This window comes from Hirundo rustica, chromosome 23 (assembly GCF_015227805.2).
Source record: "Hirundo rustica isolate bHirRus1 chromosome 23, bHirRus1.pri.v3, whole genome shotgun sequence".
Lineage (NCBI taxonomy): Eukaryota > Metazoa > Chordata > Aves > Passeriformes > Hirundinidae > Hirundo > Hirundo rustica.
Genome location: NC_053472.1, coordinates 6,818,820 through 6,846,511, shown reverse-complemented (window position 1 = coordinate 6,846,511; position 27,692 = coordinate 6,818,820). Strand labels below are relative to the sequence as shown.

Below are 27,692 nucleotides of genomic sequence, written 5' to 3'. Positions count from 1 at the left end.
AGTTTGTATGTTGGGGTTTGGTAGCTCAACTCTAGACGTGAATTTTCAACACCAATTTGAAAGAAAATATTAGTCAGAAATAGATGCTGAATTACAATACTATATTTCTGATTCTCTCTGAAAAAATACTGACTGAGATATTAAGTCCCTAACTGGTAACACAGTGCTTTTGGCTCACTACTACTGTATGGCGCAAATCCTGCCTCTTCTTCCTCCCAAGGAATGTTTGTTTTAGTTGTACATTTCTCTGCAGGCCATCTCTACTCTGTAATGTTAGAACTTTCCTCTCCTCAACTTATTGCCATTTCACTGCTTTCTCTAGAAACAGTAAACTAAACACCTCATTCTGAAAGAAGTAAAGAAAGACAGGAACTAAACCAAAAATATTTCCAAAATAAACCTCAATCAAAATCAACAGCACTAGAAATACCTGCAGAGGGTAACGGCCTCGAGCCAGGAGACCTCTGTGCGGATGGGTAACCTGGTGCCCTGATCCTGGGCCCTTTTGAGACCACTGGATAGTAACAGGAACTAGAGGTCTGAGAATGCAAGGGACGATCTGGTGATGGTGGGTTTACAATTTCAGGTGTACTTCGGGTGTCTTTCGGTAGAATTTCTATTGTTGTGTAAAAGAGAAGCAACAGTATAAGCCATGACTGAACTCTAAAAGTTACTATCTGATACAGTATATACTACTATCATGTTCCACTTGGACTATCAGGGTATTTGTTAAATAAACACAAATATAATGTCTGGTTTCTTCTTGTAAGAACATTTTCAAATACTTGTAGCAATTGCTCATCTTACACATGAAATTCCACTATATATTTATGGAGCTGAAGATCCTATGTCAACAATTACAACGACTATAAACATTTTAAAAACCTTTCACAGCTTTACCCTTGGATACAAGGAAGCAATTTGGAAACACAGAAGCACAATTTAACTATTCAACATTGAATTGAACAACCCCCGTATTACAGACCAACACTCCAAACTCAGTTTGAAGTTGTAGATCACTAGAAAATTCTCAGAGTTGTAGACTAGGAACCATCCCTGCAACCGGGTTTGGCTGAAGTTTTCAAAGTCAGCAGTACATCCAGGAACTTAAAGTCTTAAGACACTGTAACATGGAAGCCTGAATTGGATTCTAGTCCAAATTTAAGAGATTTGGTTTAAGAGATGCACTGTGGCAAAACCATACAGAGAATATATTTATACAAAGTCCTTACAAGATTACCTGTAAGGGGAACTGGGCTATGGGCAATTGTTCTATTATCATCATGCTCTACAGTGCTGTTGATGTCGGGTTCTATGACCGGAGGTCGGCACTCCATGATCTTGCAGGTATACACACAGCGCTTCCTGGCATCTGTTGTGCTCCAGTACACCCTGGAGCACCTGCAAGACAATTCAAACAAACCAATTTACTCAACAGTTGAGTAAACCTCATTTCTGTTCTAAATTTTCCATTTCTCAAAACCACATTGTCCAAAGCCCTCCTGGCAGAAAACACTGCACACCCGGCTTAATCAGAGATTTCTCAATAGTGTAGGAAAAACTACAGTAAATTTTCCCATATGTTACTTCAGTGCTTGTTTGACATGAAATACACTGCAAGGCATCCAATCTTGAAACAGCTTATACTCACTGATAGCCGATGGGAAACAACTTATCTTCACAGTCTGAGAGGTCATTCAGAATTCCTAAGCAGTCTATCGTCATTGAACCTGAGCAGAGAGAGGAACAGTTCTGTGAACCAGGTTCCAGCACCAAAGGCGGATCAAGTATCCAGAGACGAGATCATACCAATCATCATGTGGATGTTCTCTGGTTCCAAGCCACTAAGAAATTTTCTTCTCAAACTGATCCCTTCAAAGTCCACAAAAACTCTCCTAAGAACCTCAAACCCATTCTCAGGAACCACCTGGAACAAGAACCAACAAAACTACTTGGTTATTAAAGGAACCCCCAACATGTATGCTATGCAGTTTGTCCTACTTGATCCTCAGTTTGGTCTTTTGGTTTTTAAACCACCACAGAGCACCACTAGCCAAACTTCCCCAGACCAGTTGCATCACTGACTTCTCTTCAAGAGCAATGTGGTCCAGCCCTTGTTATCAAGAAACACATTAAACATAAACTTCTAAAAGGTGCTCAGTTACAGGCTAACCCCACCTTCAGAGAGTGAGGCAGAGAGTGAAAGAAGAACCTTACCTCTCCTTTGATCAAGTCACGATGCCTCTGGCAATAAACTTTCTTATCATCCAGAAAGACACAGTTCTTGACTCGTGAGCACATGAAATGATAGTTACTGGTACAGGAAGTGAGGCAGCAGCCTACTGTGGCGCCTGACTTCTGGCAGAATTCACACCTCTGCAAAAGCAAAAAGAAAAAACCAAAAGTTTAATCTCTTCTAAAACCAACTACCACTGCTGCTGTCAGTTGGGGTTTTTTGGCACAGACAGAAGTTTAGAGTAATGTTTTATCTCCTGCTTCAATGCTGCACCATTTCACTACAGTGACTCACACACACAAGCGAGAGACATTGAGGAGGAGGTGAGAGGAAGAAGAATCCCTCACATGGAACAATTTTTTCATTTGTGCACTGGTTCTTCTAGGCCTCTCCCAGACTTTCCTGCTTGTGCTTCATATCCAATCCTCACATTTGCAAGCTTCACTTGGTCTCCACAGTATTTCTGAACTGAGCAAGGATAAAATAACTTTCCAAATACCTTCAGTCAGTTCTACTATATTTAGGGTTAAAAAATACTGCAAGGAAAAGACAGAGAAGAACAAATGCACACAAGGCATCTTTCAGCTGGGCTCCTGTCTTATGATTCTAAATCAGCATTAAGTTTAACAAAGTGTTCTTTGCTGGTACCCACCAGCTGCTTTCCCCGGATCACAGCCATATGCACGTTTTTCAGAGAACCATCATCATCTTCAAACACTTCTGCTGACCACAAAGCACAGTTCACATGTGTCCATTCGTTTTGGCCAATATACAGAAGACGTCCAGCATCCTAAAGAACAGAGGGACATGTTCTTTTCAGATGTTCTAGATGACACAACAATGCACAAAACCCATCCAGCCTATTCACCAAATCTACAGCACTGCTTAAATGGGCTCCTACAGAAAGGGGAATGGGGCAAATACTCACGTTAGCACTGTCATCACCGTATTTCAGGCACAATGCACACTGCCTGTTGTCCTCCACATCCGGAGGCGGGTTCAGTTCAGGACTATCCTCTCTGCTTCTGTCAGAGCCTTAGAGTTAAAAGAGAGAACAATATTTATTCTTGAAATTCAGGGCAGCAAAAATTCATCAGTCAGTCAAGAGGGTAGAAGAGTTTTCAATAGCAAGCTAGGAAAGCAAAGCACACATCAGCCTCTGCACAACCTTCACTCTGGGGGAAAAAAGGTGAGTGCAAAAGCATTCTTGGGTCCAAGCTCGTCACAGAAACATCTCATATGTTACTGCCTCTGAATGGTTTCAGGCCAGTCACAGAGGTCTCCAAGACAGCTGCATTTCTCGGTTTGAGATTGGCAATCCTGACATCGGTTCTCTTACCAGAGATGGGAGGTGTAGGAGGATGTAGAGGAGTTGGTGAATCCGGCTCTCCAGGCCCTTTGAGTTTTGGAGCTGGAATGATTTTCTTCATCAGAGGGGGCTGTTCAGTGTGGTTGTTCTCTTCACGCTCCTGCCACTGAGCATAATTATGGTCGAGCGATGGGGGCAGCACCGCATTCGGCAACATACCACTGCTGGGATGCAGCAAGGAGTCAGTGTCACACCTGGCTGCACCCGAGGTCCTTACGCTCTGCTTACCAGGGCCTGCCTAACCGACATCTGCCCCCCAGCAGCAACTCCATTAATTACCTACAGCCCAAACATGTTTCCCCACCAGCCACATTTTAAGGTTTGTGATGTGGCTATCTACTTCTTTAAAGGGTAACAGATGCAGGAGGGCTGTCCCCAAATGGGGGTGTGAAAAGAAGGAGAGGAAGGAAGGTCAGGACTGACAAGCCAACACACGGTACACCTAGTTCTAATTAAGAATTTTGGTTACTCTGCTTAAAACAAGGAAGTGTGTACAAAATATGGGAATGGAGTTACTACATAACTTCTTAGGAAAAAAGAAAAGGAGAAAAAAAAGGAAAACCAGAAATTCCAACCCCTCAAATGGGCTCTTTCAATACGCTCTGCTTGGCCAGCTGGCAAACAGCAGGGTGTCGCAGTTGGGTACAGAACAATTACTTACTTGCTTGTTACTTTATTTGGCTCCCAAAATCTGGACTTCTTTACACTGAACCACGGAAAAACACGCTCCATTTGCTAAAGAAAAACAACATCCCATTAGAAAAGTTAGACAACATACCAAAAACTTAAAAGACGTTCAGCCAAGATGTACTGTAAACGCACAACTAGTAACACTTCATTAACATTAACAAGTCTGACAATGTATTTTTTTATTCCTGGAAAGACCTAAGCAAGGCTAAATGTGGTGGCCCTTTGGACTCCAATATCAACAAGCAGTTGTAGCATACCAAGCAGATTTCAAAGTAACTGTAGGCCAGCTCACCCGAATAAAGAAGGACTTGACCATGCTGTTGGCTTTCTTAATCTCTGGCTGCCCACCATCGGCATTAATGGCTGCTTGAATTATCTTCACGATGTCATCACTAAAATCCAACTGTAAGAAATCCACAAAACTGCACATTAACAGGATTGTCTTTTGCACAGCTATACCACCCACTAATTTTTTAAAGCATCAAGTGAACATTCAGACGACTGCAAGACTGAACCAGAGCATAAACTTAAAAGCAGAAAGGGAATTTGGCTGTGAAGAAGCAAGCAGCCCTCTACATTTGTAAACTGGCTGGCTACATCCACAACAGTTCACTTCAGCTAACTGCTGATTGGTTTTAAATCCGCTGAACTGGCTGTCTCATACGGATTTGGTCAAAATCTGGTGCCACAACATTTGCCAAGCACTTTGCAATATACTGTGTTCCCCATGATTACAAATCGTCTAGGAGAAAAAGAGGAAAAGGCTGCTCTATGCAAAGAGAACTGGTTTGGTCAACACTAGCATTTTCTGTAAATGACCCCTGAAGAGATGATCCCTCCACCCATGAATCCTTAGTTTCCAGCTAACTGACTGCATCAGGGCTTTTTGGCCAGACCTTCAGTCAGAATTTGCATGTTCAGGATGACCTGAACATTTATCTACATAAATGTTTGACTAAGAGCAAATGAGGTCTAACAAAGTACCACTGCTGGCTAGAGAGAGCCCCACAAAAGTGTAAATTACTTGTGTCTGACCAATATTAACCAGCACCAGCCAGATCTGTTTTTAGCAGCATGATAACCTGCTTGTTCCTAAAGAAAAGGCTTAAGCTGCTCAGTTATGAACGTAAGTGATGAAGCAATTCACAGTGTCCAGTAATACAGCGGAACACGAACTTTGACTTACCACAGAGGTGTAACTTCCTTGATCCATTTTTCTTTTCACTCCTTCCAGATCCAGAGGTTGGTGCTCCTCCTGTTTACTGACTTCTGTTAGGACAGGAGGATCGGGACCCTCAGGAGAGCTCCTGGATGGGATACTCTCTTCCGTTTCAGGATTTAAATCAGGCGGTTTTGCTGCCTGTGAACACCAGCAACAAGACAGAGGGACGTTACCTACTGAAATGCAGCTGCTCCTGACAATACACTCCCAAGCCCATTTATTGGTCCAATGATTCTCAGTAATGTGAAGGAAAGGAGACCCAAGTTCTCAATTTCTGCAAAAATGCAGGGGCAACAAAGAAAAGCTCTTAACCAGCTTTCTGCTGAGACCTGTAAGGTGTACAGCAGGACAGAGCCATCAGGCATAAGCATCAAACTCATTGCTCAGAAGTCTTATTTCTGAGTGCATATTTCAAGACAAAGATCCTGTTCTGGCAGAAAAGCAGCTTCATCATCACAGAGCTAAATCCTCCCATTCCTTGAAGAACTTTACCCTATTTTTCTTTCAGCTTCTCAAGCTGCATCACAGATACACACTTCTCTGCTTCCAAAGGAATCAACAAAAGAAAGAAAAAATACAAATAAATCACAGCACATGTTCCAAGTACAATGCAGACACTGCTGTAGTATGAGGCACAGCAACACCGCAACGACTCAACTGAATGCCATGTACACTTCAAGCCAGAGTAACCCCAAGAGCGTGCAGACTCCAGCTCACCTGTCGATACCGCAGTAAGTGGCTGGTAGTCCTGGAATTCAACAGGGCTGTTAAAACCTGCTTCAACGAAATCTGCAGCTCCTTTTCCAGTGCCAAACGCCATTCTGCAGGATGCTGCTCTGTACAGTTAATGCAAGTGTATGCAACGCTCTCGGGCAAGTTGGAGAGTATCTCATACATTTCATCTGGAGACAAAATAAGACAAGATAACCATCTGAACTGCTTTACTGAAGGATACAGGGAAAAATCCTTGCCCTGCACTTACTGTCTAACTGATGCTTTTCATGTAACAAAAGCCCCTTGTACCTTGTACAGCTAATTGAGGGACACTGTCTTTGAGGAAAGTCCTGCGCTTTCAGGATGTCATTGGTATTAGCACTGTTTTACGTGTTGTCACTCTAAAGCCATTTTTCATGTAGGTCACAACAGGGGAGTGCATAAAAGTAACACTCTAGTAGAAAGGTTCAAGACTTGATTGCTTTGGTGTAATCACTACCCTGTGTTATTCAGTACTGAGGGGATGTAGATTTCCTTACCAGAAAGGTTTTCACATTTGGAGTGGACCCAGCGGTCGCATTTCCCACACTGCATCATTTTACTCTCGTAGTCATCATCATCATAGCATTTGTCACAGAGAGGACAAAAATTTCCTGCAAACACAATGGGATCTTATCAGAGTTTAGATGCCAAACACACCTTAAAGGCTGTGTGGTTGCTTACTGGTGTGCTAAGAAAGCAACTCCAAACACCCCCCGCAGTAAACTGACAGCACAGTCCCCTCTACTGTTACAAGGCTACAAAAAATAACTTCAGAAGACCACCAACTACTTTAGAATTCCATGGCTGGATGGCCATTTTTTAGGCATGGTGAAACTAACAAAATACTGTATGCAAGAGCAAAATGAAAGGATAAAAATGACACATAGGCAAGAAATTAAGTGGAACATTCAAAATTTTCTGTCTTAATATTCTTTTTCAGAATGACCTCTGAGGTTCAAAGGCATCATGTAAAGCAACTAACACAAGGAACAACCACTTTACAATACAAGTTTTGCTTTCAAATTGCTTTTAAGTAAAAAGTATTTTAAAATGTGTTTTCCTCAACTGCCATTTGAAACCCTGGGCCAACACTTGTGCAATAATTCCTTTATATGACAGAGTGTTTATATGCTGAAAGCCCCAGACTCTGACAACAAAGCTGTGGTGACTTTGGTAAGCCAATGTATAACGTAAGATCCAGGCTCTGAACCGTTATGTGCACTTTCACGCTTGATCATAACCAGCCTGCACTGCTGCCTGGACCGTGCCAAGCTCAGGTGCCATGCCAGCCCTCCGCCCACTCACACGGGCTGATTCAAACCCAAGCAGCTGAGGAAGCTCCTGCTGTAAAGAATCATAACTTTACGCACCTTTAGCAAAGAGTTTGGCACAATCATGACACAGGGAGAAGTCATGAGACCACTGTGCATCCCACCCTTTGCCTGGTGTTGTTGATCCACAGCTCTTGCAGCGAACACATTTGGTACATATCTGGAAAAAGAATTAATTTGGCAAGAATTACTCGTTTTTATCCAGTAGTTTCTGTGCTTTCAAGACATTTCATAATTTTTATTATTTCACAAGTGCAGAGATGTTACCAAACAGAACAAGGAGTTTTAAATGCTGAAACTGTCACTGAAAAGAACCAAGCTCACTTCCTTCATGATAGTGCAACAAGAAAAAGCACTAAACCAAAATCACAGTATAGTTTTTCAGGCCCTCATATTTGCACTGAAGAAAATATCACCTTTCCCTCACATAAAACACATGTAGTTGTGGCATTTTTTCTGATCTAAAATATAGAGCTCTATCTTGATAGTTTTTAACTCTGTACATTGTAGAAGGAAACATGTACACAAAGTCTTAGTAGCAAATACACTAAGTTGTTAAGAACAAAAGCTTGAAAGATACAAATTAGCAAATTAATCCAAATTGTCTCTCAATACCGGTATCAAGGGGTTTGTTAACAAAGTAAACACTGCTGTTTTAAAGACTTTCCTCCATGTTACGGGACTATGACCAAAAAACTTACTACGATCTTATGACTTACTACAACTGAAAAAAGAGGTAATCTCTTTAAAAATTCTGCTTTCTCAGAACATCTTATCAACCAGCCACCTCACTATCTATTTCCTAATGTACCTTCTGATGCAAAAGGCACCTTGCCTTGAATAGATGAGGAACTGTGTCAGAGCCAATCACCTGCAGAGCTCTGCTCCGTGGCGTTACCATCAAAGAATGGATTACCCAAAAGAGAAATTAAAATTCCTCACCCAAACTTTCTTTTTCTTGGTGGGTTTTGTTGGGTAGTTTGGGCCCAGGCACTCAGGGTGATAGCTGTTTCGGCACTTGTTACACTCCAGCAACTGCTACAGGAATGAGGGAAAAAAAGCATTGGTACAGACAACCTGCAAAGGGATGCAAAATTCTGGACTTTTTCATTTTTTACTGGATCCCCCATTCAGGTCTTGAGAAAGAAGCTGCAATGGAGCAACTCAAGAGGCCTCCTCCCCACCGCAGAGAGACTCTGCTCCTGGCACATGCTTGCTGGCTAACTTCTGGAGCCAGAGGAGCCCTGGGAGCAGTGGGGATGCTGCTGGGTCTCCCAGTGGTTTTGGGATACCTTGGTGGCCTGGTGCTGTCTCCCACAGACATGGCAGAACTTGCAGCGACGGCAGCACCAGTTCTCCAGCTGGTCTTCCTGTGGCCGCTCGCTCTCCTCCAGGCAGAACTTGTGGAAGGGCTCACAGCAGACCTGGCAATATACAAACTGCAAGGGGGGAGAGGCAGGTTTTAGCAAAGCAGAAACTGCTCCAAGGTCCCAAACCAGCCCCCTTGTGCTCCAAACTATTTTGAATTCTACTTTAGTGACAGAACAAGATTTTAGGAAGGAAAGTCTGTATTTCAGGTAACCTAAATACCAACTGGACACCTCACAGCCACCGGGAGTCTGGTACCTGTTACCAAGTGCTTTGAGCATTGATAAAGGCCTACAGGGCTCTTCAGGATCCCCCTCCCTCACTTCCTCCTTGTATTACAAGCCAACTGCACCAGAAGACACACTTGGTGCATGAAGTAGGGACATGCAGAGCAAAGAGAGTCTCTCCCTCCGTTCAGCTCACTTCGCCATTACAAAGCCCTTCTAAGTTTCTCTGTATCCCGTACAAGGGTGGTCGTATCAGAAAAACAATCATCCTCAGAGCACAGACACTGCAGGCTCACAAGGGACATGGGATTCGTTTGTCCCCTGGGGGCCCCTGACCAAGAAGGGGGTGGCTCCATGCCCCACATGGCCTTTGTGGACCTCAAGTGCACGGATGTCCACATCCAGAACTTAACCCCTCTTGCCTTGTCCACTCATCAGAACTCATCAGGCCCTCCTAAAGCAATAGCACTCAGGTCAGTTGGTCTGAAGATGCTGAGAAGGCTTTTATCTAAACCTGGAAATGCATTTAACACATCTCAATCCAGCTCTTTAGCAATGCCAGAATCTTTCCAGTCATGTTTCTGTAACAGTTTGCAGCTCTTGGCAGGTATGGACACACCTGGAAAAGTCAAGGGTGCCTAAAACCCTTTAGCACCATTGTGCAGTCTTTTGTATTTCAGGTTAAAAGACAGCAAAGCTCCTGCTTTATATCAGATGTGAGTTCTTCGAATTTAGAGACATGTGGTGCTTTCAAATATGCTGTTCTTCACAACTCATACACCTCCAAAAAAAGCACCGTTGAAGTTTCCAAACTGATTTTAAATACCTTTCACTTTAGTACCTTGGGATAAATTCTAGCAAGGACAGATTTACAGGTATTATTTTAATTTCTTCTGGATAAAGGTCATTATAATTTTTATTTATTTATTTTTGTAACAGTACAGTGCTGTAATTAAGTCATCAACAGCAGAACACAATGCTTTACCTCCACATGTCCACTGCTGGCACAGAGAAAACACACCACCCTGGGAGTAATAGGTACCGAGGTGACGATGCCTAACCCACCCATCTCCCAAACATTCTCCACTTCACAGTCCTCCTGAAAGTACAAAAGGACACATCACCATGCAGAACAAGGCAATACAACATCAGTACAAAATGCTCACGCCACTGCTCAGTTCTGGGCCTGTGATTAAGATGCCTCAAACTGAAATAATTCCAGTGTCTACCTCAGTCTACTTTACAGTGTATTCTGGGAGAGTCACACCTTGGCGCTGCTCCTGCCAAGAGCACTCAGTGGCATGCTAGAGCCTTCCTTCTAGGGAAAGCAAACCTAAGGAACAGGACAAGGCTTTTCACAATTGCACAAGTATTACTAGAAGTGAAATTTCAGAAGAATTATACTTTATTAAAGCTCCATATTTGTATAAAACACTTATGAGATCTCATTATGATCTCCAGTATCAACACTTATAGATGGACTGAAAAATTATTAGGAAAATATTTTATTATTATTTCCACACTGTTGTTCAAAAATGTACATGAGTTATCATTTTAAAACCCCAGATATACCCCAAACGTTGTGAATTACAAGTTACTAACATTTTCCCCAAATCTTGTTGGCTCAAGTTGTGGTAAGTTTTAAAGTTCCATCTTAATGGAATAATTCTTCATAAACCTCAAATTCTTGCTCATCCTCACACATTGACAGTTAAGGTTTTAAAGCTTTAAGTGTCTCTTCATCCAGTACTCTAATTATAAGAAAAGAAAGGCATAACAAGCTTTTAAAAATCAACCAAGTGACTTGTCATGAGGCTCCTATTTTGCGGTTTCCTCTGAAAGGTACGAGACACACAAACTCAGTAGTTTGCCAGCACTTTCAGGGGACTCTAGTTCCAGTGTCTAGAGCCAGGGGACATTCAAATATTTAAAACATTTTGTCCCCTACCTTGAAATCCACTCGGATTCTGTGGACTCCATCTGTAGGTGGCTTTTGCTTGGAACTGCTGCCGTTAGTCAGAGTGCTGAGCAAGTTCAGTGTGCTGCTCTCTGGCTTGCTTAGAGGAGGGGGCTTTTCCTGGTCAAGTAAAGGAGCCTGCATTAATCCCAACTCTGGACGTTAGAATTCAACCAACAGTTACATCCAACACCATAAATAATTCACAGACAAACCCCCAAGCCATCACAAAATTAACGAGTATTACAAAGCTGCATGGAAGTGACCATTCTACAAACCATTCCCTAAGAGCATTCCATATGCAATTACAGTCCTAATTCCATGTGCTCTACCATGACATCGTTCTTTCATCAGAGCATGGGTTGGAGTTTGGATGCAGTGGGGCAACTCTAGGTATAAACAGACTCTACTCACTTCTCCCTCAGGTCTACATGAGACAATTCTTTTTTTCCGTGATCGAACTATTTCTGAGACAAAGGTAGTTGCATTTTTAATGGAAAAGCTAGCCTTCACCCTCCAACACACAAATCTTAGATACCAAAGTAATATCTGAACTGAATCTTAGGCATAGGCCACGGTTTTTGCTATCCACGTACTGCCACAAGGGAAAACCTAACATCTTTAAGAACCAAATTAAAAAATCTGCAAAGGCTTAAGCAATATGGTGCTACTTTCTAGACAAAAGTTCCAGGTGCTTGAAATTTTACTGACTATATAAAAAACAGTATTCACCTTTTCTTTTGGTTTCTGTTTCACAGGGAAAGTTGGACGGGGAGCAATTTTTTTCTGTTTGCTTTGTTCTGTGCCTAGGAAGGGGGGGAAAAATTATGAGTATTTCAAGAAACTAACAGCCACCTGTAGAGAAGAAAAGGGAAAAAAATCAGCTGGGTAATGTGCGATGAGTTTTAGACTAGAACTTTTCCACCCTCTTCTGTGGCTGTGTCTCCCCAGCTATGAGCAGTTTCCTTGAGGCAAGACTAGAAGAAGAGTTTGCTCTGCTCACGATCTGGAGCGCTGTGGGTGCAAAGCCACAGAAATCCCAGAGCTGCCTGGCTGGTGACTGTTCACACTGCTCTGCACTACATACAATAGTGGACTATACTTTTGTAGTAAAAGATTACATCCTCCTGGTTTCACATCCAGAATGGGAAGTTGATAGACTTAACAATACCGAAAATGAACTTCAATGCTGCCACAACTCTATGACTCCAGAGTCCCAACCAGGATAGCTATCTTTCTCCTTGCCCTAACATACACGGTGGCTCAATAAAAAGGAAGCCAGTTCTAAGCAAAATTTCCAAAATAATCTGCAGAGATTTCAACACACCATAAAGCATTCCTCAGATTTAAAATGCACCAGCTTTTAGGAGTATTGTTACTTAATATGACTCAAACATATTGAGGATAAATAGTCCCATTTACCTATTTCTGGCTGGGGAGTCTGCTTTTTCTTGGGCTCAGAAGTGCTAAGTTTAGGTGCTTCTTTTTTCAAAGGTCCTGAGCTTGGTGGCTGAGAAGGAGGGAGCTGGGCTGGCTGGGACATCTGCTTGCCAGTCTTTCTGGTACCAGATGCAGGGACCTGTTTGGGCTCTGACACAGGAACGGAGGAATTCCCATCCTCATGCTTTTCCTCAACAGGCTTACGGGCAGGCTCACTGCTCTTCTTCCCAGAATTGTCTTCTCTTGGTACAACAGCCTGAAGAGCTTGTTTCTGTCCAGAGTCCAACTGGTTTTTTCCAGAATGGCTTTCTTTTTTCTCATTTGTCTTGGATTTCTTCTCTTTCTTTTTTGCAGCTAAGAAAAAGAAGCACAGATAAAGCAACACAAACAAAATAGTGTGACTTCAAATGATTTGCTTCTCTTTTAAAACAAGGATACAGACAGTTTGATTCAGAACTTTATCATTCTGTCATACAAAAGAAAAAACCGTACTCAAAAAATAAACTTGGCCTGTGCTTCAATCCATGTTCTCTCACACCTTGGGCCCCTATTTTGCAACAGCAATAAGCAACACCCTCCTGAAGCAACAGATTCAGAGATGAGAGCAAACTTTGTGAGGAAGGAAAAGGAAGTAAAAGGAAGAAAACAAACCAGTCCAGTCAGCGCAGTGCTGAGAGACACTGGCATGGACCATGTTTGCCGTACAACCCTTTGTACCTGCCACCAACAGTGCAGGCAGGTTGGCTCCCAGCAGAATAGCCTTTATAAGCTCAGTGTAGCTAAAACAACAGCACAAAGAACAAAATCTATGAAAAGAAAACTTCTGTCTTGTCCTACACTCAAGGCAAGTCTTTTAGCCTACCTTTAGCTTGTTTCTGGAGGTAAGCTTTTGAAGGCATCCACTGTAGATTCTGACATTTCCTCATTCTAAAAAGAGACAGCATGTCATGAAATCAGAACAAAGGTGCAGACATTAAGAGGGCAGACTGTAAATACTCAGCATCAAAAACTGAAAATAGCATTATCAATACACATATTACTTTTGTTCAGACAAAACCAAGTACTGTTGGAGTGGGACAGATTAGGGGATTAAGTCTTTTGCTAACTTTATTCCCTATCTGTCTTATGCTTGGCATATAATGTCTTCTGTAGACTGGGCCAGGTTTTGTTTCTGCCTACATTCCTGTAACAGGGCTCATGGCTCTGCTTCATGCTCATGGCTCAAAGCCTGGGCAAAGCTGCTGAGAGCAAGACTTCTTCCAGTCTGCAGAGTGTTCTCACACAGCAATTCTCACAGCAAGGCTTTATAAATAGCTCTTATACCACAACAATCTACTGGTGCCACTTTAGCTGCTGCCTTTTCAGGCAGTTTACCTAGTCTGGTAAAATCAACTTAATATAGCAATTTATAAAAGAAAAAGGTTCTGTTTAAGTGACATGTATAAAAAATGACAGAAGAAATCACAGAAGAGTGGTATTTTTTAACAATATCCTGAGACACCTTTGATATACAAAGTGTATATAAGCTAAATAAACGCCAGCTTGAAAACACAAGCTCCTCATGAATGCAATTTGGGAGAATAAGAGATAAATATTTATGTGCATATCGCCTTCCTTGAAAAATCCTGTACTGCCTAACAAAAGCCACAGATCTTACATCGAAGAATCCTCAATACTCTGCCAATTCCATTAAAATGAGGAGAATAAACTAGAAGAGAACTCCAGAGAAAGAGCTCATAACTACTGCACCTTGAAATGTGGTCTTGACTCTCGGACTGTTCACAGTCCCTTGCTTTGATTAAGCCTCAGCCCAGGTCAAGCTCAGTCCAAGCCCATGACACAGGGCAAATCTGCTGTTCCTGGCCCAGATTGTGGGTACACTTATCCCACTCAGAGCAGGGATTAGCTCAACAGCTTCTCAGACACACTTACTTGCAGCACTGCTTCTTTATATTGCGCCCACCAAACTTGGGTTTGTCTAGACAGTTAGTGCAGACACCACAGTCCTCTGGAACCTGACAGCCCGAACACTGCCCGCAGCGCCTGGAGCGCCGGCCCTTCTTCACCGGAGGTTCTTGCTGTGCCTTGTTTCTGGTGACTGGCTTAATGGGCTTGATAGGTGGAGCAAGAGGTTCGGCCTCTTCTGAGCCAGCTATCGATGACTTATCTACCAAAAGAACATTTCTAATGTGAGTTTTCTGATGTCAAAGAATGTTTCAGGAATGCCTAAGTTAGCCCATGAAGCCTATAAGTTCATTTGCAGAGCCACACAGATGCATGTGATTGCGTGTACACACATGTGTTCTCATGTATATGCACACATGCCCCTGGGCAGAACACAGGTTTGGTGCAGAACACATGCATTTAACAGAACTCGTAACAGCTTAAAGGATTAACCCTGCTAGAGTGGCAATGTAACGGAGAGCCCAGAGCTCTTTAACATACTTTCCCTTGTTAATCACTTGAAGTCCTGATTTTAAGCAGTCAACTGAAGCTGACTTTGTATAGACCTGCAGATGAAAACTAGAAATCCTAACTCACCATCATTCCCCATGGAAGACAGTATCTTCTCCCGCTCCTCCCACGGTAAGGCACTCAGAGTGGGCATGTCATCAGGAAACACTGCTCGCTTGCGTCCCAGTGCAACAGCTGCTCTCCTGCAAACATGTTTTATCCGTGGTCCTCGGACTGATGTTTCTGATGAATCACTCTCTTGCCCCTACATTTCAGAACATGAGAGCAGACAGTCTTCCTAAGAAAGTTACCAAAATGAGGCTGCGAAACATGTAATAGAGACTTCTAAGCAAATTATGTCTTAGCTTGCAGTTTGTAAGAATCAGTATAAAAACAGACTTGGCCTTCTAAGCCTCAGTTATCCAAGAAAGGATAAATGCAAGAGACAGAGAGTTTTGACTCAACTGGAATTACAAAGTAAGTCTCCATCCACTACTGGAATGCCAACCTGAAGCCATATTATCAAGGCACTGACATTAAAAAAATCAGAGTCCACTGGAATTAGGAGCTGCACTTAGTGCTGACTGATCCAGCAGAAGCCAGTAGTAGATGAGGCTGTTTGAAAGCTTTGTAGCTGCTGATGTTTCAGATGAGGGGCTTGGGTTTACCAGTGCTAAACAAATGGAGCATTTTAGTGCAATTTTCCATGTTTTGGTAAGATTCTGGACTATCTCCCACTGAAAAAACTATCTCAAATAAGCAACTGTGAGAATCCGGTCCTCTGCTACACTGGGCCAGTCATACAGATGCATGGGCATCTTAATTTCAGAGTCAAACAGCTGAAGGCTTCTCTATTTGAAATATGTACTAGTGATTTTCAACACTAGAGCTGTTATGGAAAATAAAAGTTTAAACAAAAAATATTGCCTGAAAACATATCTCACCTCCCTTTCTGGCAAGTAAAGAGGACTGCAGAAAAGGGTGGGTTTAGGGTGGGGAAGAGGGAAAAGAGGAAAGCGCTAAGTAGCAGTTCCCCAAATTAGATGCAGAATTCCAATGGATCTTCCTCCCTCCTATAACTGAGAGATCACTGCATAAAGTCAAAAACCAGAAAGATCAAGAAACAACTTTCCTTCAGAAGCCAACTTTACATTCGAGGAAGGCCCCCAAGAAACCTTAAGGCCAAGAAAGACACTGCATTTTGCTGGACCTGCACTTTTCAGAGTGAGTACTACTCTAGATAATTGCTTTGCTTAGATTTACTCAGAGAAACCCAATATGCCACTATGCTGTACTGGTCTCCAAAATACATGCAGCTCCCCTCTGAGCTGACTACACAGCAGCTCCCTCTTCCCCTCAGCTTCTGCCCAGGACTCCTTGTTTACGGGTCGTTTGCCATCTGTTGCACTAACAGCTGCTTAGCTTGGCACGTTAATTCTTCACGCTTATACAAAAGCTACTTGTGACTTTCAGGACAAGTTCAAGGTAAAATGCACTCTAGCAAAAAATCCAAATTGGAAAAAGGAATACCTGTGCTTTTGGCTGATCTGCTTGTTTGAGGGATTTGCTCTTCTCAATCTTGTACAGCTGAGCTTTTGCCTTTTTCAGAAGACTGGCTACCCTCTTGTCAGTCATTGGCAGTTTGTCTGCTTGAGCCAACATAGAACTGATGGAAGAAGCAGAATGTTTAACAGTGCTTGATGAAGGAGCAGAAAGACGGAGAGCTTTTTCCTTCTCCAAAGATGGTACAGTGGGGCTGAGGTCCAGGTCTGATTTGTCCAGCCCCCCTCTACCTTTCTTGGATGTTTTGGTTTTGACAGCTGTCGTATCTACCAGAGCAGCAGTGGAAGCGTCTGCCGTGGGATCTACTGCTGTAGACTTCTTCCGCCCAGCAGTTTTTTTGGCAGATGATGATGCTGCAGCGTCTTCGCCGACTTTTTCTTTGGGCATTTTACCTACAGGAAACAAAGCAGTGCTACTCTGTATTTCTGACCCTTTTCTCCTTTTCTCTTTCCTTGACTCCCGTTTGTTCTCCTTTTCTCTCTCTCTGTCTTTTTCTCTGCTCTTGTCCTTCTCCAGGCCTTTGTCAGCATCTTTTTCTTTGGAGAGTTCTTCTGCTGCCCTGTCCTTGTTTTTGCCTCTCTCTGTCTGGGGACTTGACGTGAACCAGGGGAAGAGAGGAGTAGGGCTACCAGATGAGAAAGGCTCTGCTGGAGCACTCGTCTGCTTCCTTGGTTTCTGGCTTCTTTCTGCTGATTCCCCAGACTGTGACAGGGAATGGGAGGGAAAAGTAAAAGTTGAATTTAAGGCACTAGTGGCAAGAGAACTAACTGAAATACTAGTTAATGAGGAAGAGACAGAAGACTGTGGGGTGAGAGTTGTCAGGTCAGAGGTACTAAGCCTTCCGCTCCTCGTCCTCATGGAGTGTGAAGGAGATCTGGGTTCTGATCGGATGGGGCTGAACGCTTTCCTCTTCCGTCTCCGAGAGGATGTGCCTGTGGCAGAGGGCCCTGTAGTGGCACGACCAACTGACGAAGGCAAAGTTACTGACTCGAAGATCCGGGAGTGGGCCTCACTTGGTGTGAATCGTGGCGCTCGCAGCAGAGGACTCCTCTTGTGCATATCAAACCTGGCTCCAGAGTGAAGTGAAAAGAGACGTGTGGGAGCTGTTGCACCTGGCGTTGAGAAGCCAGATGCAAAGCCAACGTCCTCCGGTGTCAGCGGCGGGGGTCTGAAGTTATCAAATATCGGTTTACGAATAAGACCCTCTTTGGCATACTTTGCTGATGAGAAGTACTGTGGCTCGGACCTGGAATGTTTCAGGGAGGTCCACCTAAATGTTGGCTCTCGCAGAATCGACTTTCGTTTCTCTTGCATCGGCGCAGCAGAAGCAGGAAGAAAGGGTGAGGCTAACGGTATTGTTGGAGGCATAAGCCAAGGGGTATGGTCTGAGATGCTTGAAGCAGGCTGCAGCGGCGGGGGGGGAGTGAGCAAAGGGGGAGGAGGAGAAGAGGAGGACTGCTGCTGTGGCACACTTGGTAAGGCTGACAGCTTTTTTGTAGTCCTCTGGCCAAAACTTCTTTCTGTTATTGAAAACCTTCTATTTCTCCTATCACCATTATCATTCTCAGGGGACTGAGAAACAGGCAGGGGAGTGTGAACTTCTGGAGTATTGCTTCGCTCCTCAGAAAGCATCTGCATCTCCTCAGAAGCCTGGGAGTCTGTAGATGTATCCACGCTGGGGCTGCTGGACCGTGAGGAATCTGAAGACATCTGAGACGAATGCTGAGAAGCGGCGCTGGACTTTTCACTGGAGCCACAAGATGTAGTGCTGAACCTGCTGTTTGGTGTGGATTCTAGTCTGGATATTTTAATAGGAGGATCGTAGTCTTCATCCTCAATAAACCGCTTGGGTGTTTTGATAATCCGTGAAGAGATTGCACTCACAACAGGCATGATGAACTGTCGAATATTTTTGAGCTGGGTTCTCCCCTTCCTGCCCTGCAGTTTGGCTGCCTCTTTCTCAATCTTTTTTTGTGCTCCCTTTTTAGCTCTCTGCAAGAGTTGCTTAGCAATTGCAGCATCCGTCCTTTTGGTGGAAGGTATAATCCTAACAGGTTTAATCCTGCGTGGACTCTGTCTGACAGCAGCCTTATCTTCCTTCGTGAGAGGCGGTGTGCCATCCTTTTCTTTGCGAATCCTCTGGGGCTTCTCCAGCTGTGAGTTTATGACTAAAGTTGAGGAAGTCTTTAAACGTTCAGAGGACGGTGGCCTGCCTCTCCTGCGAACGATCTGAACGCTCTTCCTCCCAATCTGAAGTTTTGCTCCAGGCTTAAATTTAGATTTCAGTGGAGAGAGTTTACTAGTTCTTAATTTCTTGATTTTAGTTGCTTGTTGAAAGGTAGTGGATGGTGATCTTTTGATTTTTTTCAGACTCTCTTTTTCTTCTTTGCTGCCCTTGTGAATGTCCGATGTGTCCTTCTCCTGTGACAATTTGAACTTCACACTTGTAAGTGTTGGTGGTCTTCCTCGTCTTTTTTCCCCACTCTTCGACTCCTTCTTCTTTACCTTCTCCATGGATGTGGTTTCAGACTTGCTAGAAGGGGAACACACCGATGAAGAGTCTGACAGTACAGCTGAACTTCGGTCAGAACTGCTCCGGGGCCTCCCACGAGGTTTTCGCGGACTAGATTTAACTGAAGAAGTAGAGAATACAGGGAACATGTTAAATTTCTCTAAGTGTGGGATAAGCATTACCTAGGTCACACAAGTATTTACTCAGTATCAGTCATGCTGCCCATATGTTGCCAAAACGTGTCAGATAACCAACAAATAATAATAGTTTTATCACTGTATATAGAGAGTACCTTCCCAACAAACCTCTTTTCCCACATAAAACACCACACAGATAACTTGTTTAAAAATGCAAGCTAGTCTTTTCCCAACAATTACATATGCAATTGCACAACTTCAGTACCAACCTCATGCTGGGAGGGAGCAATAATTCTTTAGGGCACATGCCACCTTTTAAACACATGAATTTTTTAATTTGTCTTTTAAGCAGATCACAGCTGATTGAAAGAAAAAAAATCCTTTTCGAGTGCCATCCATCTGCACTGCTAAGGTGGAGGTCAAGAGAACAAGAACAATCTACATGAGTCTGATATAAGACAATTTACTAAAAACTGGTTCTAGCTTTGAAGCACAGTTAATACTCGGTACTGACTTGGAGCTATCAAGCATAAGACTTGATTACCCACCTTGACCAATGCATTTCACTGCACCCTCACCAAGCCCAGCTATTTCAGCTCTGGCTCTTCCCTTGCACTAGCAAGGTGCTCCACCACAGTCTGCTGCTGAAGCCAAGCTGAGCAGATGACTATGGTGGAAGAGCAGAGTGCTCTGGTGAGAGCATTTATTGGCAACACAGGCAGTAAGGAGTCTACTGAAAAATACTGAAATAGTCAAACCGGTTTCAGACTCTTACTCTTTAAGTAGCTGCCTCTCCAGAAAACTGACATGAGGTTTCAAATGCTGGTTTCATCAGTCTAACTCTTTTACTCAAAGTTTCCCTGTTTCTTTACAGATCAGACACAGAAAATCCAAAACTAACTGCATTGAATCTAAAGATTGGTGTGGTTTCTATGGTGGATGAGATTTGGTGGAACAAACAAGAGAGGCACAGCAAAACCATCAAGAAAGAAAACAGAAAGTCAACACCCAATCCTACAACTTGAACTTACCTGTGGGGGACCTGGTGGGACTTTGTACTTTGATTTCTTCATCTGAACCAAAACCTAAAAACTGTTCATCCTGCAATGAGAAAGCAGATGGAAGTTTGAGGCTATGGATATTAATGTTGAAATTAACTCCACTGTAATTGAAGCACAAAAGGATTCTAGAGTATTTTCTTTCCCCCAAAAAGATACTGGCATTTGTTCTTCTAACAAAGAATTGCTAAAAAGGAAATACAACTTTTACATACACATACACAGCTTAAAGCTATGGAACAATCAAAAAGAGTTACAGGAAAACAAAGGACAAATGTATACAGAAACAAACCCTTAATGCATAAAATCTGCTGCTCATATCAACAGTAAAGCTTTCCTCCTGTAAGCTATTATTCAAACCACTGTAAAAGACACATTCCAGCAAAGTAAGTGTTTCTGTGTGTATTACTGTAGTACAAAGACAGCCCAACTTCCTGCAAAATGATGCCAGAAGACATTGCTTCTATCTGAGACACCTTGCATCACACAGAACCCCTGAGGGCCATTCCCAGAAAGGGAGAAGCTACTGCTTCTGAACTTCAGTCCTGCAGCAGTGCAAGCGGAGCAAGAGCAGCTGCGGGAGTGCCCAGCTGCCCACTCCCAGCACTGCGGATCAACGCCCACACGCCTGCCTGCCGCTCCAGAGCACGTGGGACACAGCAGGATGTAAACATCGCTGTGTGGCCGCCACTGCCTTCATGGGCGTGCACAGGGAAACAGGGAAGGGGACCCCAGCCCTGACAGAGGGAGAAGCTGTCAGCGCACACAGATGTGGGCTGAAACCCAGAGAAGGCACAGAGAAATAACGAGTACCTAAGAACAGTCAGGTTTAGAAACACTAAGGGATCAGCTGCTCACCCTGTATGATTTCCTGACTTCCACTGTCCTCCAAGTTCCTGTGGCTGCTACAGATCTTTTCTTCATTTTGTTATTCTGGGTCCTAAAGTTATTATTATTTTATCTCTGGCTACTAAATCAGTACTTGCCATATTTTTGACAATCACCTGTCAACCCACGATTAGAACTTGCATTGTTTTCAAACTGAGCTCTGTTCTCTTACTTTTCCAATGGGATACATTAATACTGGCTTTGGCCCAATAGCCTGGGAATGATTATTTTTTCCATTTACAACCAGTCACCCAGAAGCATCTACAGCATCTAAAGAGGCTCCTTCCACACAATGATCACTTGCACTTCATTTACAACCACAAGTAGTGTGATCAATATGTCCCTTGTGTTTGTATGTTTGGTGACATTCTGAGTGTATTGGTGACCTCAGAGCAGTCACTACCACTGCCTGAGAAGGCACCCCAGTGACCTGTCAGAGAACACCAAGAAAGCCACTAAGTATCACTCAGCATTTGCCAGGCTAAACCATTCAGTTGGCCATCACATGCCAAAATGCAGCTTTGAGGCAAACTAGGCAGGAACAGCCTCCCTCCAGTTTTTCAGAAATGTCGTGACAGACGGAGAGTGATTAAAAACCATAAAGATTTTGAACATGGCCTCATTTACCTGAAAAAGAATAATGCAATACAAAAAAGGCCACTCAGGATTACAAATTAAAGGATGAAGGAAGGCTTACTGCATGCCAGATATGAAGACTAACCAAGTAGGCATGGGATGATCTCTCTGTGGGCAGCAGAGCTTCCATGCACATTTCCCATTCAAACATTACACTATCCCAATTGGGTTCAACCTCAGCATTGTGCGCAGATGATGAATGGCTCTTCCTGAAGTAACCCAGCTACTAAAAGCAGAGAAGTTGCAAGCAAATGTCTATCACAATGGTCTTGAGCAATACTACTTTTTAAAGAATTTCCAGTTAAAGGTCTCTAAGAAAAATCCACCTTCAAAGAAGAAATTATCCTGCAGGCATTAACTGATGTTCTGATATCTGTCTGAGGAATAACAGTATTTTAAACCATACCACAACGGATCTGTGAAGTTGCATGGAGCTCTCACCAGCAATAAACCAGCAATGCAGCCACTCTAATCAGCACCTGAAAAAGTTTATTTTACAATAGAGTCACCTGACCAACGCTGTACTTCCCATTCCCCATCTTCGGTTTGGCCCCAGTTAGACAGCACCTCACTTTCCTGGAAAGGGATAAGCTATTTTTAGAAGCTCATTCAGATGCCTACTTAGTGACTGCAGCACAACATCTACCAGACTCCTCTGCTTTCAGCAGAGTAAACATCCTTGGAGTTGGCAGGTAGTAACCCCGAGACAAACACCAGGTGTTGGGAACAGAGCAGAGTCCACTGGGAGTTCAGGGAGATGCTTCCCAAGCCATTACTTGTGATGCAACTTCAATAATAAACAGCTGAGTGCTTGGGGTGACTGTTATGCATCAACTTAGATGAGGGGACATTCATCCTTTCATTGTTTAATTCAACAAAAGCTTTGACCAGAAGCGATACACAGACTTTGCTGGGGCTTCACCTGAGAGCAGCACTGACCTACAGGGAATGTCTTGGGATCACAGAACAGCTCCTGGCTTGGTCACTTCCACATGGCAACCCCCAAACTGCACTGCTGCAGCTGTACCCTCCACCATCACCCACGGCAATACAACAGTGATTAGGGTTGCAGCTTCTGGAGTCCATTTTTTTGAGAATTAGAAAGAATACATTGCTCTTTACGGGGCAGAGGCTCAGGGTGGGTCTGTTACAACTGTATTACTAAGCATACAGATCTGTTTTGCCAGAGCCCTGGTTCCAACCTGGATGAGAAATTCTGATTTATGCTTTCCAATCTGAATACAGAGGAATGCTTATTAGAACACCTGAAACACTCTCTGGTCACAAGCTTTCAATTCTTTCTTCTGAGGAAGAGGGTCAGTGAAACCACTACCTAGAAAGATCCAGCTTGCAGATGGTGAGAGAAAAGCTCTAGAGTTGCTGCATGGATGTATTAAAAAAATCTTTTACGGTGGTAAACTCATCTTTCACTCCTAAACATATATTCCTGAAGAAACAGTACTAAAGTCAAACTATGCTCAGTTTGTGGGGAACAGCCAACCCCACTGCGGGAATTTTGTGGTATCCCTGAGACGTGATGAACCCACTGACTTGAGGAGTTACCCGTTTCCTCCAACCCAGTGCTGTGAAACCTGCAGTTCAGCATTCAGGTGCCAATACAGAAGTGCATGGTCAAGCACTGTTGCAAGTCTGTCCTGGAGCTCTCCAGCTGAAGGAAGAGCCATGTCCAAAAGCCCCTGGAACAAACTCATCAGTGCACTGCTGCTGTTCTGAAATTGCCTTACCTGCTCACTGCCAGTGGCATGAGCCACATCACCTTTCATTTGAAAACAGTTTCCCAAATTCCTAACAAAATTCCCCAAACTGCTCCTCTAAGGGTTTGGAGCACTGCATAAAGCTGACCAAACCACAGAAACAAAAACATCACCCAGATGGTTAAAACATACTTTTATTTTCAAATGTCTGACAAAGCAGCACACGAATGAGCCTCCATCTCTTGGGCCGTGATCTGCATCATCCCCACGACGTGGCTCTTGTTAGACATCAATACCTACAGCAGTCCCCTCCCCGTGCACGCGCAGTGACCACCTTACCCCTGACAGGAACGGCTCTACACCTCCAACTCACACATCAAACACTCAAGCGGTTTGACAGCAACCACTCAACCTAACACTGTGTGAGGAAATTTTGAGGCAAACAGAAGAAATTATGTGTACTTCCAGCTCCGGCATGACTCTGGTGGCAGTATGGAAACTAATCCTTACCCCCAGGACATGGACCTAGTACCATTTCAAAACATGCCAAGCATCAGTGAACATCCACAACTCCAACATTCACCTCATAAAACATTATGCCCCAGGTATAATCACAGAAGTGCTACCAGGGACACCACCACCACATCCAACTGCCAAACTTAAGCTTCTGCAGCTTTCAGCCAATACAGATTTATGGAGGTAACTGTCAGCATGCATCTAGCACACTCTTAACTCCTATGTCCCAAAGCTTCAATCTCCCTTCAGGGATGGGCAGGAAGCTCTAAACTGACAGGCAGAGCAGATCTTCAACAACTATGTTTATGCTTCTTTTATACCAAATATTGACATAATGAACCAAGAAAATGTAACCAAATTTTTCTTGTTCCTACAGTGCCAGTCACACCAAGCTGGAAGGTCAGTACACAGTACTAAGACTACTAAGTTACAGCTTCACTGTGCAAAAAGTCCCCCCAGCAACTCTTGTGGTGTTAAAATCAAGTATCAGAACGTGGCTCCTTTAATGTGTGCTAGTTTCAAGATAACTCAGCGCAACACTGAGCTGCAGCAGAAGACAAGGGTTTGTACAAAGTGCCCTGAATCTAGGGGGAATGCTCTGACACCCCAGAATTCAGGTACCTTTTAAATGAGAAATGCAGTCTGCTACATACTATGAAACTGGCAAGGAGACAAGGGAAAGACTGAGTCTAACACTTGTTCTGGACAACATTTCTTCTGCATCTAACTTGGAGGTAATACCTAATTTCAACAGGTACCTACACAAGTGCACACAAGAATGAGGTAGGAAAAAAATAAGCATGTGGAGCAGAGGCTGTACATAAAAAGGTAACACAGCTTCTTCCTCTGATAGCCACTGGCTCCTGACCTCAAAGCAACTGCTCAGAGTTTATTCCTGATCAGAAATACCAACTCGGTTGAAGACTGTAACTAGCTCGGCTCAGGGAGGACCCCTCAACCTTGTGGAAAAGTACAGCATGAGCACCAGGCAGTTACTGAGAGCACACGGTGAGCCCTAATATGAAGGGGTCTTCTGGAAGCCCCCTTCTAGAAGAACACTTCTCCCAAAGCAGCTACCACATGGATACCAGAAACTGCACTGTTCCTGCACTGCACACAGCTGCCCCTCTCCTCTGGAGAGACCACAGGCAGCACCCATGTGCTGACTTCTTACATGTGCCACAGCTCTTTTCACATCCTCACCCCCACCTCACAGAGAATTTGTACTGCAAGACAGAAAAGCAGCTTCTGGTAACTGTAATCTTCACTAGGACAATGATGAGTGCACCAGTCACCAGCCAGAACTATGTCCTTCGATGCAAAAATACAACTGGAGTTAAACAAACCACAGCCCAATGTCATCTTTAAAAAAAAAAAAAAAAAAAAAAAAAAAAAAAAAAAAAAAAAAAAAAGCAACTTGCCCTTGCCTCCCCCGACATGAAAAACCTCCCGGGTTATTAACTCTGTGGTCAGCTTGGTTAGCCAGATCTCAGTCATTTCTATCCCTGAACAAGCACTGGTGAGATATTAACTGCTTCCCAGAGGACTCCATGAATTCCATCAAACCATGTCTACTGCAAACAACAAAAAAGAGAAGTATCCCAAAGTGCAGCCCCTGAGATGATGGTGTTAATGAAAGCAGTGCAATTCACACCCAAAAGTCTGCACAGGTGAGGGTAGGAGTGTCCCCACACTCAGCTCTGTGTGTGCAAACACAACCCCGTTCCTCCAGCACCGCGGCCCACAGGAGCTGCCACTCTACAGGCAAGGAATTCCTCCAGCTCAGCCATGAGCAAAGGGCTCCACTTCATGGCATCCAACAGAAAACGCCATAGCCAGGCCAGAAAGACACGAGAAAACTGTATTTTCATGTGTGTTTTAATGAACTCTGCTACAGCCAGTGACGGGAAGGAAAAACAACAGCTCTTTAAAATACAAAGATACATTAACCTAACCTACAGCTGACAACCTGCCTGGATGAGACAGAACTGGCCCTTCAAAAATCAGTAACGCCCTCCTGGTACAAAAGACCTGGAGAATTCTCTTGCCGGCGCAAGGATGCCACTAAGGAGCAATGTAAAACAACTGGGGAAAACGCTGCAGCTCGTAGTAACACACCCCCATCATGTCTTCCCTGTTCTGTCAATAGGTGGGTTGCTGTCGCACTCCCACTCCGGCTGCCTTAGAAAGGCTTAAAAAAAATAATGAAGGGAAAAAGAAGAGCAACTCAAAAAAAAAAAAAAAAAAAAAAAAAAAAAAAAAAAAAAAGGAGAGAGGAAAAAAAAAGAGCGCCAGCGCTCCGAGTACCGGCGAACGGCAACGGGCCCGCCGCCCCAAGCTCCGCCTGGGGCATCCACAGCGGCGAAAGGGAGGAAGAGGAGGAGGACGAGAAGGAGGAGAAGGGGGAGGGCCGGTGCGCGACACCCACCGCCGGGCCCGCGAGAGGGGCCGGCAGCCCAGCCCCCTCGCGCCCCCGCGCCCGGGGGAGGACGCGTCACCCCGCCGAGCATCCTCGGCACCGGGGCGCACCGGGAGCCCCCCGGCCGCATCCATCCTACCTCGCTCCCGGCGGCGGGGTGTGCGCACCGCATCCCGCCCCGCCGCGGGCGCGGCGGGAGGCGGATAATGGAGGCGGCGGCAGGGAGGACGCACCGGCGGCAAGTCGCGTGCGCGGGGAGGGACCGCGAGGGCGGCCGGACCAGGACCGGCACCGGGTCCCGCCCGCCGACTCCCGCCGCCCCCCCCGCCCCCCCGCCGGGCGCGCCCTTTGTGCGGGGCGCGGGAGGTGTGTCCGGCGACGGGCGGGCTGTGCGGCCAGGGGCGGGTGGGTGCGCCCGGGTGTGTTCGGGCCGCCGCCGCCGGGGCGATGGGGATGCTGCGCCCGGAACCCCCCCCGCCCGCCGCGCCCCCCCGCCCCCGCCCCGCCGCCCCTCTCACCTCTCCGCTGCCCGCCTCCGTGCCGCAGGCCGCGCGGAATCGCCGCAGGTTGATGCCGATGGTGGCCGAGACCTGGAGCGCCGCGTCGAAGCCTGGACCGGCCGCGGCGGCGGGGCCGCCGGGGCCCGGCGCTGCCCCGCCTCCGCCGCTTCCCGCCGCCCCGCCGGAGCACGGGCCGCCGCGCTCGCCCTCGCCCGCCGTTGCCGACGCCGCCGCAGGTTCGGCGGGCCGCAGGCTGTGCACGGCCGGCACCCGTAGGCGGGACCCCCCCGGGCCCCGGCGGCCCCAGCCGCCGCTGCCGGGCCGGGCGGGGAAGCGCCACCGACCGCTGTGCGCCATCTTTACTGAGAGGCGACGAGCCAGAGAGCGGGGCCGGGCCGCACCCCGCGCCCTGCATAGCGCTTCGCCGGCCCGCGGAGGCGCTGCATAACAACGGGTGCCATGCAGGTTGTGGGGTTCCGCCATCCCGCCGCCCCGGCACATGAATAAGCCATGTTCGATCGGTGTTAGCCCCGCATAACGCTGGGCGTTATGCAGGGCCCCAGGCCCGAGCCCCCGTGCGGCCCCCCGTCCTGGATAGCGCAGCCTCGGGCCGCCGCAGCCCCTCATAGCTCGCAGTGTCATGCAGGCGCAGGGCTCCTCGCGAGCCTGCCCCGGAACCTGCCTGACGTATAATCGGG

General features: G+C 45.2%; 1 protein-coding gene across 3 annotated transcripts in view; it reads right to left on the bottom strand.

The window, feature by feature from the left end:
- Nucleotides 1-27,351, bottom strand: part of KMT2A (lysine methyltransferase 2A) — a 40,616-nt gene extending 13,265 nt beyond the window's left edge. The window contains exons 1-26 of one of the 3 annotated variants that reach the window (XM_040085301.2): nucleotides 27,013-27,351; nucleotides 20,294-20,363; nucleotides 16,581-19,246; nucleotides 15,138-15,315; nucleotides 14,529-14,763; nucleotides 13,459-13,523; nucleotides 12,579-12,950; nucleotides 11,889-11,962; nucleotides 11,148-11,276; nucleotides 10,185-10,298; nucleotides 8,897-9,043; nucleotides 8,547-8,642; nucleotides 7,644-7,764; nucleotides 6,771-6,884; nucleotides 6,235-6,419; nucleotides 5,482-5,655; nucleotides 4,588-4,698; nucleotides 4,267-4,340; nucleotides 3,576-3,769; nucleotides 3,165-3,271; nucleotides 2,889-3,026; nucleotides 2,218-2,376; nucleotides 1,810-1,927; nucleotides 1,652-1,730; nucleotides 1,241-1,401; nucleotides 431-616 (exon numbers count right to left, since the gene is read on the bottom strand). In XM_040085301.2, the coding sequence (XP_039941235.1) occupies nucleotides 431-616; nucleotides 1,241-1,401; nucleotides 1,652-1,730; nucleotides 1,810-1,927; nucleotides 2,218-2,376; nucleotides 2,889-3,026; nucleotides 3,165-3,271; nucleotides 3,576-3,769; nucleotides 4,267-4,340; nucleotides 4,588-4,698; nucleotides 5,482-5,655; nucleotides 6,235-6,419; nucleotides 6,771-6,884; nucleotides 7,644-7,764; nucleotides 8,547-8,642; nucleotides 8,897-9,043; nucleotides 10,185-10,298; nucleotides 11,148-11,276; nucleotides 11,889-11,962; nucleotides 12,579-12,950; nucleotides 13,459-13,523; nucleotides 14,529-14,763; nucleotides 15,138-15,315; nucleotides 16,581-19,246; nucleotides 20,294-20,363; nucleotides 27,013-27,351 (6,406 nt within the window). Of the gene's footprint in view, nucleotides 1-430; nucleotides 617-1,240; nucleotides 1,402-1,651; nucleotides 1,731-1,809; nucleotides 1,928-2,217; nucleotides 2,377-2,888; nucleotides 3,027-3,164; nucleotides 3,272-3,575; nucleotides 3,770-4,266; nucleotides 4,341-4,587; nucleotides 4,699-5,481; nucleotides 5,656-6,234; nucleotides 6,420-6,770; nucleotides 6,885-7,643; nucleotides 7,765-8,546; nucleotides 8,643-8,896; nucleotides 9,044-10,184; nucleotides 10,299-11,147; nucleotides 11,277-11,888; nucleotides 11,963-12,578; nucleotides 12,951-13,458; nucleotides 13,524-14,528; nucleotides 14,764-15,137; nucleotides 15,316-16,580; nucleotides 19,247-19,531; nucleotides 19,551-20,293; nucleotides 20,364-27,012 lie in introns of those variants that run through there. The other 2 variants (XM_040085302.2, XM_058423416.1) reach the window with 2 other exon arrangements.
- Between the last annotated feature and the right edge of the window lie 341 nt (nucleotides 27,352-27,692).